Below are 15,101 nucleotides of genomic sequence, written 5' to 3'. Positions count from 1 at the left end.
TAGAACAAGTAATTTTGGCTTTATGGTATAAGGATTTAATGATTCCCTTTTTAATATTAATATTGTGATTTGATTTGAAATTTAAGTATCTGTTGGTGTGTGTTGGTTTTCTATACACCCGAATTTCGTATCCAGTATCGTTCTTAGAGATTAAAACATCCAGAAAAGGTAATGTGTTATTATATTTCTTTTCCATGGTAAATGTTATTGTCTCTTCTTTATCGTTTATATCGTGTAGGAATGTGTCCAACAACTCTGATTCATGAGGCCATATTGAGAATACATCATCTACATATCTCCATGACAATATCGTCATATCTGTGGTAAATCCAAATATAGTTGATTTTGGCGGTCTATTGTTCAATAAAAATTCGGTTGGGATATGCCTTTTATTTTTCCGTAGGGTGCCTACAATTGTTAGACTTCAATTGATGTAAACCAATTTTCCATTGTGATATTCCGGTTGGATTTGGAGATTGGTTTGCAAAGCCGCTCAACCACATCGTAGGCTGCAGAACTGATAGAATATGGACCTGGTCGTTGTGTACCGGCATTGATTTCTAATTAATAAGTATAGAAAGTGCGAGAATCCACTAAAGAAGATACCTTCAGACCGTATGGGTCCGGTTTGTTTGAAAGGTATATTCTAAAACTACCTCTAAAGCCTAAAAGCATCTCATCGATAGTGACATATTGGCCAATGGTATAATATTTTTAGAAATTTTTAACTACATCCTCGAATACGACTCTAACTGCTGCAAGTTTGTCTACTTCCGTTCATTCCGTTCGTCGCTTGTACGAATATCATCTAGGCGTAAGCACTTCATAAGAAATCTAAATCTGCGGAAAGCCATCGTTGCCGGAAATATGTCAATGCCCGTATCATTTTTTCCCAAAACTCAAAAATTGAAGTTCTACCTGCACGGTAAACTCCAGCTAAGTAAAGCAGGTCAATCAGAGCTTTTAGTTCACATATATTTGTTAGCCTCGCATCGGAACTGTCTTTATATCTCACGGACACACGCTCGATATATACATTAGTACATTCAACAATATGTTTTATAATTTTGTCATTAAAAAACAGTTTCCAGCATTCCTTTTCAGTTGGCAACTTTTCGCTTAACGAATAAGTCCAGGAAGTTTTGTGATGATATTTTCTCGTCTAGTTCTAACATTTAGTGATCCGCATGTCTTATTCCATTTCATTTCATCTTTGGTATTGTAATAAAGGTGTTGGTTTGACCCACCTTGTGGAATACATTCTTGTAAGTTTAGTTCGGTGTCTAATAAATCGAATTCAAACTCTGAGTTATCATTACCATCTTCATTTTCTAATTTTCCAACAATAGACTCATTGGAATATGAATCTTCATAATTTTCTTCCTCGTCGGTTGCAACTTTCTCGTAGAGACATTGCAAACGTTTTACCTCTCCCTCGTAAGAATACATTGTTTTGCTAAACTCTAAAAACAATGCACTGCAAATTTTGTTTTGTACTTTCATAAAAAAATACTTACATTAAGGAACGGGTTGGGTCTGAGAGAACGAAAACAGATATAACATCAACATTATTGCTTCAATAAGCATTAGTAACTGAGGGATTATAGCTGGCCATGCCGTCGAAAGGTACCTAGACCGCCAGGACCGTACTTAGACTCGCTGACCGAATAGAGATATTAGAAAAACTGAATGGGCCCGACAGGCCCAACCCGTGCACCGCAGGGCTAATATATTCCATGCTCTTATATTAACCGATTCTCTTAGTATAATTATTACCATTAACCAACTTTACACAACACATCCAATTGCTCTCCTTATTAAAAAAAAACGAAAATACTATATAAAACCATACTACCATACCAAACATCAACCCAACTGCACAATTTATATGGTTTCCTTTACACATTAGACTTAAAGGGGAACGAAGAAACTGACAGCAGTGCCCAACAAGAAAGAAATAGTGAAACCATGAATAAAGTGAGAAATGTAGCTCCCAATGACTTAAAATTATTTGTTAAATTGAAGGTTGAAAATTTGAGGCAAAACCAATGGCAGAGTTTAACTTCAAAACTTCGCGAAGCGAAAACATGTGTAATACTGTGAAAATATCTAATTCTTAATAGAACTCATCAAATCGTTGTTACTCGACATCGGCTAAGATACACCCGATCAAGATACCAGTTTCAGAGACAGACCAAACACATCATCGGATCAACAAGTGAAATCTTAGGAGAGAAATGTAAAATTGAACATTTGGTAAAACTCCTTAAAGATATTAATATTCTTAACAAAATTTAATATTTATAATCTAAGTAAAGTATATCATGTATACGTATATATATCGCTAATAACCTCAGAGGTTGATGCGACTATGTTTTTATAAAAACACGTTTGATGTAAAAGCCATACGTTTCTATATTTATCAGTTTCTAATTTTATTAACTTGTGTTGAATCGCAACGCCTGGAAATAAAAATGCTACAGACACGTAAAAATGCAATTTCTTACAGTAAATTGGCTCATACGTCACAGATAACCACTGTCACTCTTCTGTTGGCTTAATGCCAAACAAAAGGGTAGAAAAGGGTCAATTAAAGTGAAAGGTTTCTCTCATTTTAATGAATACCACCAGCCTTGTCTGACACAGGATTCAATAAATCTAAAATGAAGGTCAACAAAAACTCTCGGCGGTATTAACGACGTAAAGCGAATATGTTTGGATCCAGCAAGAGGCCGTAGGGAATTTTGAGGTAGTTTAAGCCGGCATAGTTAAATAAAGATCTAGCTAAATAAGAAAGTATTTATTTTTTATTACCGTTGTTCCCAATTATAGGTGTAATATAAACTTCTACAAAAAAAAGGCTAATTGCTTAATCACGTTAGGTAGTTAATTAGTTACATTAAGATGATATAGAGCAAGGTAGAAAAGAAAAATATGAACATACTTTTGAAAATAATAATTCTTTTCTAAAAGTATTGTCTTGTAGCATCTTAGTATTTTATCAATAATTATACAACTATTATATAATGAACCGGATGTTGTATATAATTTATAACTTAACTGGATGATTAGATGATGTGTATCTATACTATTATATAATGATAGATGGGAAAACCCGAACCCTTTTTAAATATAATTATAAACCATAGTTTACATAAAAAAACAGCTAAAGTAAACGCAAATAGTAGCCTATAGCACAATTTTTAACAGAAAATAATTACTTTGATTACTGTAGGTATATTAGATAACTGTAATTAATTTGATTACTGTAGTATGCTGGTGTTATAGAAGTATCTTAAATACTTTCTCGTAATCTACAATTATTTGTGCCAATGGTTTAATTTAGTACTTAGTTTTATCTATAAGATTTATAAATGATTATTGGTACTATATCCTGATCTAAATCGTGTCTACTCGGGTGGTTGATATAGCTTCAGCTTGGATTTTATTTTTTTGCTAATAAACGTCGTGAAAAGTTTGCATATATGTGATAGAGAACTGAGAGTCGGTAATTTTCAAGGTTTGTTATATCTCTTTTTTATATGTGATTACAATATGTATGATTACACTGGTTCAGTGATATTCACATCTTTTTAATAATAAAAAAGATGCGCATATAGACCAGTAAACTTCTGCACCGGCGACATCTCAATGAAGTTAGCAGGTACTATGTCATAAATACAGTGTAAAACTGTTGGTTTATATTAGAAAAGGCGTTTCTCGAAACATAGAATTTTCTACTTGTGACTCAGGTTCAGGTAATTACAACTAAAAAATTTCAAAAATATATCTTAAAATATACTAATATATATTACGTGCTCCAAGAATTATTTGAAATGAGAAATGCGTGCACCCCAAAACTCAAACAGCAAATTTACTCTCGATGTCATTTGCAAAGAAGGTTATGCAAATCTATTATTTTTGAGTTATTAAAAATAATTTTTTTTTGATTTCACTACGAGTGCAAAGTGACCATAGTGCAAAAACAGTGAACATAAGTGTACCTTTAACTACAAATAAATGTATGTATAAATTACTCATTACTAGTTGAGGTTTGTTTTTTGTTTCAACTGATTAAAATCACAAAAGAAAAAATTTAAACACGATTGCCTTACAACCGGCAATCTATTTTTATTTTAAAATGAATAAAAAGCTGAAACTTTACCATAACACATAGAAACTAAATTACAATTTCAACTAAAAACGCAATAATTGCTTTTGATTACATGAGCAGTGGCGTACCAAATACCCAAACAGTGAATATGTCTCAAACACAAAACCAAGTTTTATCCTATGTATCAGTAGCGAAAACGATTCCACGGTCAACTTTCCCAAGCAAACATCAAGCCATTGTGATGCATGCCGAAGAAAATCTGATATTTTACGATTACGTTAAAGCTATAGGTGATATAATAGGCCCTAAACAAGTCTCCTTTGCATCTAGGATATCAAACAATCGCATTTGTATCTATCTTTCTAACACTAATCTTGTTAACCAGCTCATCGATTCATATCCCATAATACAGATAGAAGATGTTTCTTTAAATATCCGAAGACTTATTTCCTCTGCTAAAAGAATAGTTATATCTTATGTTTCTCCCTTCTTACCACATGACATAGTTGAAAATAGCATTAAAAATCTTGAACTTCTCATCGCATCTCCTATATCCTATATAAGAGCAGGCATTCCTGGGGACGAATATTTACATGTACTAAGTTTCAGACGCCAAGTTTACGTATACCCTCTCTCCGAAGATTTTGAATTACAAACATCAGTACTTATTTCCTTCGAAGGGAATGAACACAGAATCTTTCTTTCTACAGATAAAGTACATTGTTTTATCTGTAAACAAACAGGACATATAGCCTCCAACTGTCCAAATCCTCCAACAGACAATACAATCTCAACCGAATATATACCAACAAGCCCTAACTCATCCGTAAACATTTCATCTTCCTCTACACATAATGCCAAAGACCCACAAATCGAAAATAAAGACTCCAACACTAAAACTACACAATCAGACCAAATTACCATGACACAAATATCTCAAAAACGAGGACACTCTGAAATAGAAACTCCTAGTGAACTAACAAGCCCTGAAATTCCTGAGAAAGAAGCTCAACCATTGTTAGATATGCCTCCCCCTCTATCAGCTTCTCCCAAAAAAGGTCCCAAAGCTAGGAAAAAAAAGTACAAACCTGATACTCCAACAGAATTAGTATTAACCGAAACCACCAAGAGAACAATCCAAGAAACATACAAGCAGAATCCACAAACCTTTAAAATACCCATAGACAATTTCTTTTTCTTCCTTGAAAATAGTTTTGGACATTCTGATCCTTATTCGGAAGCGAAAAAGCTCACGGATGATGTAAAAAGTCTACTTTTAAACCTGCATACTATATATCCAAATCTTTCAGATAGATCCTTAAAAAACCGATTTACCCGTTTAAGTAAAAAGATAAAAAAACAACTACAACTAGAATCCTCTGAAGCCACATGTTTATCAGACTCAATTTCATCAAGCGAACTAACTGATGATGAGTGCCTTTCCGATCGATCCCAAAGGTCGCAGCACTGAAAAATCCCCCTTTCTAATATTCTTCTCATTTAATTTAATCCAGTGGAATTGTAATGGATTTTACCCCCATCTAGAAAATCTTCAACTGCTTGTTGCTGATACTTCACCCGATTTCATTTGTTTGCAAGAAACCAATTTCTCTAAAAACCATAATCCATACCTTAAAAATTATGCTGGCTACCACTTTATACGAACATCACAATATGCACGAGCTAGTGGTGGGAGCTCCATATTTATTTCTACAGATATATTCCACCAAGAATTACACTTAACAACAACTCTAGAAGCCGTTGCCGTTACTGCTTGTTGTCCAAATAAAATAGTAATTTGCAACGTATATATTCCTCCCTATTACACCCTAACAGATCTCGAAATTACAAACCTAACTAACCAACTTTCTGAACCATTTATTTTAGTTGGAGATTTTAATGCACATAGCACTATGTGGGGCTCCACTAATACTTTCGGTAGAGGCAAAATGATTGAAAATATCATAATCAATTCCAACCCTAATTTCCTAAACACTGGAAGCAGCACATACTTTCATATCCAAACAGGTACTCACTCTTCCATTGATTTAAGCATATATAATCAAGAAATATCTATTCATCTTACATGTAAAACACTGGAAAGTCTCTATGGCAGTAACCATTTTCACATTTTAATTTCTAACAATGATAACTCACAAAGACAAAGCAAAATTAAGTGGAAAATTGCTCACGCTGACTGGGATCTATTTAACTTAATTGCCAAGGAACAAACAAATAAAATCTCCTTTATGAATTCTGCTGATGAAGATCTTAACATGTTGATTAATTGTGTTATAACTTTCGCTGAAAAATGCATCGGTAAATACCACTTTGATCCCTCTAAAAAATATGTTCCGTGGTGGAATGAATCATGTAAACTAGCTGTAAAAGATTGTAAAAAAGCATTAAACCGGTATCGTAAAACTAGAAACCAAGCGAACCTAATAAATCTTAGAAAGCTAAGAGCTAAATATAAGCGAATTGTTAAAGAAAGCAAAAAGAACTTATGGAACAAATACATCAGTAGCATAACTTCCGACACAACTTCTAGTCAAATATGGACTAAAATAAAATAGATGAAAGGTAGATATACAACATACAAAATTCCAGCCGTTATAGAAGATAACAATGTCATAACTGATGATCAGCAGATTGTAAACACACTTGCTAAATACTATTTAAATAAAACTAAACTTGATAACAACTGTACTAGACCAACAAACATAACAAATAAATGTGTTGTACATAAGAATCCAAATTCCAATTATCATCCTGTCAATCTCCCACTATCAATCGACGAATTAGTCGAAGCTGTTAACTCCCTAAAGAACAGTACTGCAGGGCCGGCTGACATTCCATCGATATTCCTAAAACATCTACATGAAGATACCCTAATAAAGTTAGTAGAATTCTACAACAACATATGGCTAGGTAACCAATTTCCAACACTTTGGCGACAAGCTATAACAATTCCACTCAAGAAAAATGATACTTTTGCCAATATAACTATGTCATTTAGACCCATCTCATTAACGTGCACACTTTGCAAACTCCTGGAAAAAATTGTCAACAAACGCTTACTTTGGTATTTTGAAAAACATAATATTATCAATACCGCTCAATTAGGATTTCGTTTAAATCGTTGCACGATGGATAATCTTATCACTCTTCAATCCGATATCATAGAAGCATTCTCTAATAGAAACAACCTTATAACTGTCTCACTAGACATAGAAAGTGCTTTTGACACATCATCAAGGCCGGCAATTCTAGAAAAACTTAAAGAGTCTAATTTATCTGGAAACATATATCTATTTGTTGAGAATTTTTTAACTAACAGAAGTTTCAAAGTCTCTGCAAATGATAAAATGTCTCTCTCATATATCCTGGAGACAGGAGTACCCAAGGATCAGTCCTCAGCAAAACTTTATTTTTACTGCTTCTTAACGACCTAGTACTGCTAGTACAACCCCCTGTCAAACATAATATCTGTGCGGATGATCTAGTTATTTACTGTTCGGGTAAAGTAACAAGCTCACAAGTAAAAGCAACAAGTAGTTGAAAATCACAAATTTTTAGGGGTAATTTTCGACAAAAAATTTACATGGAAGAGACATATAGAAAAAACTAAAGCCAGTGCTTCAAAAAACATAAATCTCTTAAAATCACTAGCCAATCGACAATGGGGAGCCGAAGAAGAAATCCTATTAAGTTTATACAGAGCCCTAATAAGATCTAAGTTAGACTACTGATCGATATTATATATGTCTGCGCCTAAAACTTATTTAAAATCACTAAATACAATTCAAAACAAAAAAAAATTATTTCAAATCTTTAGTAAAAGGTATAAATAAAATACCGAAAAAATAAAGAACGAAAAATCTAATTAGATTCAATATATCCAACTCCCCCTCTTTCCTCACTTCTTTCTAGAAATCTAAGTGCCAAGTCTGACCCCACACCTAATATTCTCCATGCTCCTTTTCTACAAACTAAATTCAGAGCTGATTATTCTACTTCCCTTTCAAAAATTTTCTCATTACCATACATCTTTATCTACTTAACCACATATCATCACATTTTCATACTGTTTTCACTACACTTTATTTTACTTATCCACTTTCCCTCAGGGTTTGGTTCCGGATCTCTGGAGACTTCAGCCTCTTGTAGAGTCTTTTCTCCTTTTACAATAATATTAAAACATCACATAACTTTAGTAAATTTAACAGAGCCACCTTAAAACCCAACTACTCTTGCAGTTTTTACATATCCTTACAATACACACAAAACCTATTAACTTCATCTACCTACCTTAAACTCAAACTTATAACTCATCCTTTTTATATTTCTCAGGTACCAAATGTTCGTTTTAACATTTAGGGCCTTTTTCTTTTTCTTAAGTTATACCTTGAGCAATGTTTGAACAATACAATACCAAACCACCTATCAGCCATCAATTTTCTGTTTATATTACATACTGGTCAACACACAAAACAACTTACCATCTTGACCCTTCAATCCGAACCAGTAATTTATGTTCATGAACTTATAACTTAAAAAATCTATTATATTTATCAGGTACTGTTCCAGAAATGAACATGTCATTTTAAAATATAAAATAAAAATATAGTTCTTTACACTTTTCTTAGTGTAGAATAAGTAAAATATTCACTAATATCAAGTTGCTCGGGATACCCGACTGATTGGCACCACAGCCTCTTAAATAGTTTTCACACCTAAATACAAGAGGGATAATCTACACTTTTACGCACCAAGTATTATTTTATTAGTTCGTTCTCACGCATCGCCCTTGAGGCACGTGCATTTTAAAACACTCTCAATTCACGTATAAAATATATCTCTACGCCGAAATCGGGCATTTTTCTCATAAATACGGTTTTCTCTTTTACGTGTGATAAAGAAAGAATTATTTGATACTGTATAGTCAGCTAGAGCCGTGTTGAGGCTTCTCTACTCTAAAAATAAGTTAATTATAAGTCGATAAACTAAAGGTGATTTTATTTCTCTGGAGTTATATTTGCTCACATTAACAATCCTTATCCTTCAACGGTCACTGAAGAACCAAACCTATGGAGATACATCCACTCACAAGTCCTTTGAAGTAAGGCTTGGAATCAAAAGATTTCCAACCCTCTCATTTAGGGAGCCAGTTACAAGGCTCCCACACATTTTCGTGGTCCTATCGAGCACAGATTATTTGATGAAACAGGACTGAAGAAAGAAAAGGATTACACACGCCGGAGAGCAACAGGAAGAAAGAATAATGGTTTCTCGTCCCTAGAAGAAAGATTGCACAAGTTGACCTTCGTTCAAGATTAGACACGTGTGTTTTGTGAAAAGTACGTTATGTGCTGGTAAGCGACAGCGGTAATTAAATTGGATACTTGAAAAACATTTGGTGAGGTTAAAACTCTTTCTATATATTTCTATAGTCAATGCATGCACACATTTATATTTGGTAGATATTTGTCTCGACTTTTATTTGTTTATTAATATTTATATTAACTAATGGCTTTGATTTGACAACAGATCTTTCTTCTCAATATCGCTAAAGATAGCTGACAATTATTTATTATACAGATTGTCTCACAGCCCGCTCTCACGAAAAATATTTATTTATCACTCTAGTAAAAATACTCTATTAAAATTAAAATCGCGTCTTAGTTGAAAAAGACATTTACACTAAACAAAATCATTCACTCTTATTTCTCGCTCAATATATATATGCAAATAAATTCACTTTTAAATAAAAAATGGAAGCTTTAAAGAAAAAGCGCAAATCACTTAAAGCATCAATTACACGTATCTCAGAATGGTTTATAGCCAATAAAGACACAGAAAACGAAATACTTGATTTTGAAAATAGGAAAGAAAAACTTTTTAATTTTTTCACACAATATGAACAAATTTAATTAGAAATCGAACAGACTGATGACAGCGACCAACAATCAGCTGATCGAGCAAATGTTGAAGAAAAATACTTCAACACACTCAAAGGTTTGCAAAGAAAAATAATAGAATTAAATTTAACAGAAAATAAAGTACCTAGCTCAAATAATAATGCTGTTTCCAGTGCGAGGCTGCCTGAAATTAGCATGAAAACCTTTACCGGAAATTTCTCAGAATTCAATGAATTCTTTCAACTATTTGAAACTCTGATCACAAACAATTCAAGTTTAAATAATGTACAAAAGTTTATATATTTAAAATCCTTCCTCAAAGGAGAACATTTAAACTTAATTAGCAGTATCGAAGTAGTAGATGCAAATTTTGCTATCGCTATAAAAACCCTAAAAGAAAGATATGATGACAAATCACGAGTGATTAGTACTCTTATAAAAAAGCTGTTAAAGTCTCAATCTCTAGTTAAATGCACTCCTCAGGTACTAAGAGATTTTCTTGTACACACGAAGCAAACGCTTCAAGCTCTTAGTAATCTCGAAGTTCCAATTAAACATTGGGACCTCCTTTTAATAGAAATATTTTTAGAAAAAATAGATTTTGCTTCTCACAAGGCTTTTGAATATGAAGTAGGTTCTAAGAATGTTCCAACACTCAAACAATTTTTTGAATTTCTAGAAAAAAGATGTGATGTTTTAGAGAAACTTAATTACACTGAAACTCAGTCAAAGTTTATTAATAAAGTCACTTAAAAAACTGCTCATATTTCCACTATAAATAATAATAAATCTAGCTATGAAAATTGCATATTTTGTAAACAAACTGGTCATAAATATATCAGTGTAACTTATTTAAAGACACAAATTCTCGAGAAAGGTTTAATTTTGTAAAGCAAGCACAGCTTTGCAGAAACTGTTTTGGCACTAAGCATTTTACTGATAAATGCATCTCTAAATACACATGTAAAATTTGCAATAAAAAGCACAATACACTTCTGCATGAAGAAAATAATTTTTCTCATACTCTTGAAAATAATTTATTTTCTCCCACTCGAAGCAATCAAAGTGCTTCAAATTCACATGATGGCAATCAAAGTCACGCCAATAGGCAACAATCACGCTTTAATGCACCACAAACCTCTCAATCGTCCGCAAGTATACAAGGTGATTCACAAACTCGCCATAGTGCACCACATATCTCTCAAAGTCATTTTCATGCTCCTCAAAGGAGTAATAATGCCCAAGTTACTCAAACAATTAATTCTCCACATTCATATAATGAATCACCAAACACTTCTACTCACTTAACCACTCAGACAAATGAAAATTGTCTACTCTCAGACACGCAAAGTCAAAATTCATCTTGCATCTCTTCTCTCTCCACTTTCAATCCAAAAAACGAAGTTTTGCTAGCCACAGCGCTGGTAACAATTTACTCTAAAAGTGGACAACCTGTACACGCAAGATGTCTTCTCGATAATGGATCTCAATCGAGCTTTGCAACAAAAGATTTAGTAAATAAACTAAATTACTCTACCACTAATAAAAGATTACAAATTTCCACAATCTCTCAAAATTGTTCCGTCTCAAATGAAATGGTAAACATTGAATTTTTTCCCATATAAAAACAATGATATGAAATTTGAAGTATCATGTGCAGTTTTGGATAATATTACGTGTAAAATACCTCAGGTACCTCTACATCGTAGCAAAATAAAAATATTAGCTGGCATAAAGCTCAGTGATCCCTCTTACTCCTCCCCAGGGAGAATCGATCTCTTATTAGGTGCAGAAATTTACTGTGATCTATTAAAGGATGGTTTAATTCATATTGGAGCAGGTCTTCCAGTGCTTCAAAACACTCATTTAGGATATGTCATGTTCGGTAACTTATCTCCACAAGTTTCATCTAAGAAAAAGATGCACTCTCACTCAAACTGTAACTATTCACACTCGAATCATATTTCTTTATTTGTTCAATCTCACACTGAAGAAGAAAATATAAATAATCTTCTCCAAAGGTTTTGGGACATTGAAGAAGTTCCCGAAATAAAGCATTTAAGTCCTGATGATGAAAAGGCTGAGAAAATATTTAAAGCCACAACACAAATCCTACCGAATGGACAGTTCCAAGTAGATTTACCCCTATGCACGCCTAATGAAAATAATAAATTGGGCGATTCCTTTCCAAATGGCGCGAAGGCGATTTCTAAATTTGGAGAACAAATTCTCAAAAAATGATTCTCTTTACAAACAATATAAATCTTTTATAGATGAGTATGTTGAATTAGGACATGCAAAATATGTTCCGTTGTCTCTGCAGAATGTACACTCAGAAAACAAATATTTCTTGCCTCACTACAGTGTAGAAAAAGACACTTCTCTCACAACTCGTTTGCGCGTAGTTTTTGACGCATCCATGAAAACCACTTCTGGTTTTAGCCTTAATGATATTATGTTAAAGGGTTATACCACACAACCAGAACTATTTGACACTTTAGTCAACTTTAGACTCTTCAAGTATGTATTCACATCTGATATAAAAAAGATGTTTAAACAAATCAGAATAAACCCCAACCAAACTTTCTTATTAAATATTTTGTGGAGCAACTCTCCCTCGGAGCCGTTAAAATGTATACAATTGGAAACGGTTACCTATGGAACGAAACCAGCTACCTTCCTTAGCACACGATGTTTAATTGAACTCGCAAACATGCATAAGGAAGAATATCCTCTCGCTCATGATATGTTCATTAATTTTTGCTATATTGATGACATACTATATGGTACAAATAGTATTGAAACACTCACACTTGCGCATGAGCAAATCACTGCACTGCTACAAAAGGCAGGCATATCTCTTCACAAATGGTGTTCAAATTCACCACAATTTTTAGAAAATATTTCACAATTTTCAACTGACTCTACGTATGTTATATCTTCAGAAAATCATTCCAATAAAATATTAGGTCTTTGTTGGGACTCTAAATTAGATAGTTTCTCTATTTCAGTGCCAGAAATCGAAATAAAAGATTCCTACACTAAGAGACAAGTGCTCTCGATAATCGCAAGTTTTTTCGACCCCAAGGGATTAATTAATCCTGTAATAGTAACTGCAAAAATAATAATGCAAAAAATTTGGCTTTCAAAAATTCAGTGGAATGAAAGTTTAGACTCTACACTCTTAAATGAATGGTTAAATTTTCTCAAACATATTTCAGCACTAAAACATTTAAAAATTCACAGACCTTTTTTTATTGAAAATTATATATGTAGTATACAAATACACGCATTTTCCGACGCTGGTGAAAAGGCATACGCCAGCTGCATATATATTAGAGTTACTTATAGCTCAAGAAATGTCTCTTCCACACTCATCACCTCTAAAACACTAACTGTACCTAAGTTAGAACTTATGGGTGCTGTTTTATGCAGCAAACTCGCTAAAAGAATAGTTAAAATTCTAAATAATAAATTAACTCAAATAGACTCAATAAACTGCTGGACGGACTCAGAAATCGTACTTGCTTGGTTAGGCTCACATAGCTCGAGATGGTCACAGTTTGTTGCAAATAGAGTTTCTGAAATACAAGGAAACCCACAATTTAAGTGGCGATATATAAAGTCAAAACAAAACCCCGCAGATATTGCGTCAAGAGGCATGTCTGCTCCTGAACTTCTAAACTCAAAATTTTGGTTTCAAGGTCCCTCATTTCTACTTAATTATGACTTAGATTTAACTTCTTATGATTCAAAACCAAATGTAAGTAAAATACCCGAGGAAAAGAAAATAGTCCATCTAGCACAAGAAAGTCCAATAAGTTTCATTGAAAATTTATCTCTCAAATTTTCAAACTTCTCAAAACTACAACGCAGTATCACACTTATTCTCAGGTACATTCACAATTTCAAGTTTCCAAATGAAAAATATGTTGGACCCTTCTCTGTTTCAGAATTAAAAAATGCTGAAAATTTAATAATAAAACTTTTGCAAAAGGCACACTTTTTTCGAGAATTTTCTTGTCTTAAAAATAAGGAGATAATTTCAAATAGAACAATTTTAAAACTCAACCCATTCATAGATAATCAGCAAATGATTCGTGTAGGTGGTCGTCTAAGGTACTCAGACGTCCCATATGAACAGAAGTACCCATTACTTCTACCCTCTCATAATCACATAGTAAAATTAATGCTGCATAGAGAACATATAAGATTATGTCATGCAGGCCCTCAAAATACTCTTTCCATTTTTCGTTTAAGATATTGGTGTCTAAATGGTCTCAAAGAAACTAAAAGAATAATTAATAAATGTCACGATTGTTTTAAATTTAAAGCAAAGACAGCCGCACAGTTAATGGCTGATTTACCACGGGAACGTTCATCTTTCTCCCCTCCATTTACCAATGTTGGTCTAGACTTTGGTGGTCCATTTCTTATAAAAAGCTTCAATTTAAGAAAGGCTCCAAAAATAAAATCCTACATAGCGTTGTTCGTATGTATGGTTACTCGTGCAGTGCACATCGAATTAGTCACAGGTCTCTCCACCGAAAGTTTCTTACTTGCTTTAAAAAGATTCATCAGTAGGAGAGGCTGTCCACAAATTATCTACTCAGATAACGCCACCAATTTTCTAGGAGCTAGAAATCAGTTGAGAGAAGTTGCACTATTTCTTAAACAAAAGGAAACCTCTGAGTCCATATTCAATTTTCTCTCCTCTTCTAAAATCCAATGGAAATTTATTGTAGCCCATTCTCCGCATCATAGTGGAATTTGGGAGGCAGCCATAAAAAGTGCCAAATATCACATTTTAAGGCTTTTAGGCAATACCACTTTAACTTTTGAAGCCTTTAGCACAGTTCTCGCACAAATAGAAGCAGTACTAAACTCACGCCCTCTTTGTGCTATGTCAAATGATCCAAATGACTTTAACACATTGTCTCCAGGACATTTCCTAATAGGAAAACCAATTACGTCATTTCCTGAAGAGATAGTGACGGAAATACCTAACAATAAATTGACAATTTGGCAAAACTACATGAAGATTCAGCAATCATTTGCCAAACGCT

At 33.4% G+C, this 15,101-nt stretch overlaps 1 protein-coding gene across 1 annotated transcript; it reads left to right on the top strand.

The window, feature by feature from the left end:
- The first annotated feature begins 6,027 nt into the window (after positions 1-6,027).
- Positions 6,028-6,690, top strand: LOC140444499 (uncharacterized). Its single transcript, XM_072536257.1, has one exon. The coding sequence runs from the start codon at positions 6,028-6,030 to the stop codon at positions 6,688-6,690; it is 663 nt and encodes a 220-aa protein (XP_072392358.1).
- The last annotated feature ends 8,411 nt before the right edge of the window (positions 6,691-15,101 follow it).

Source organism: Diabrotica undecimpunctata, chromosome 6, assembly GCF_040954645.1.
Source record: "Diabrotica undecimpunctata isolate CICGRU chromosome 6, icDiaUnde3, whole genome shotgun sequence".
Classification (NCBI taxonomy): domain Eukaryota; kingdom Metazoa; phylum Arthropoda; class Insecta; order Coleoptera; family Chrysomelidae; genus Diabrotica; species Diabrotica undecimpunctata.
This window is presented reverse-complemented; position numbering and strand designations above follow the sequence as displayed.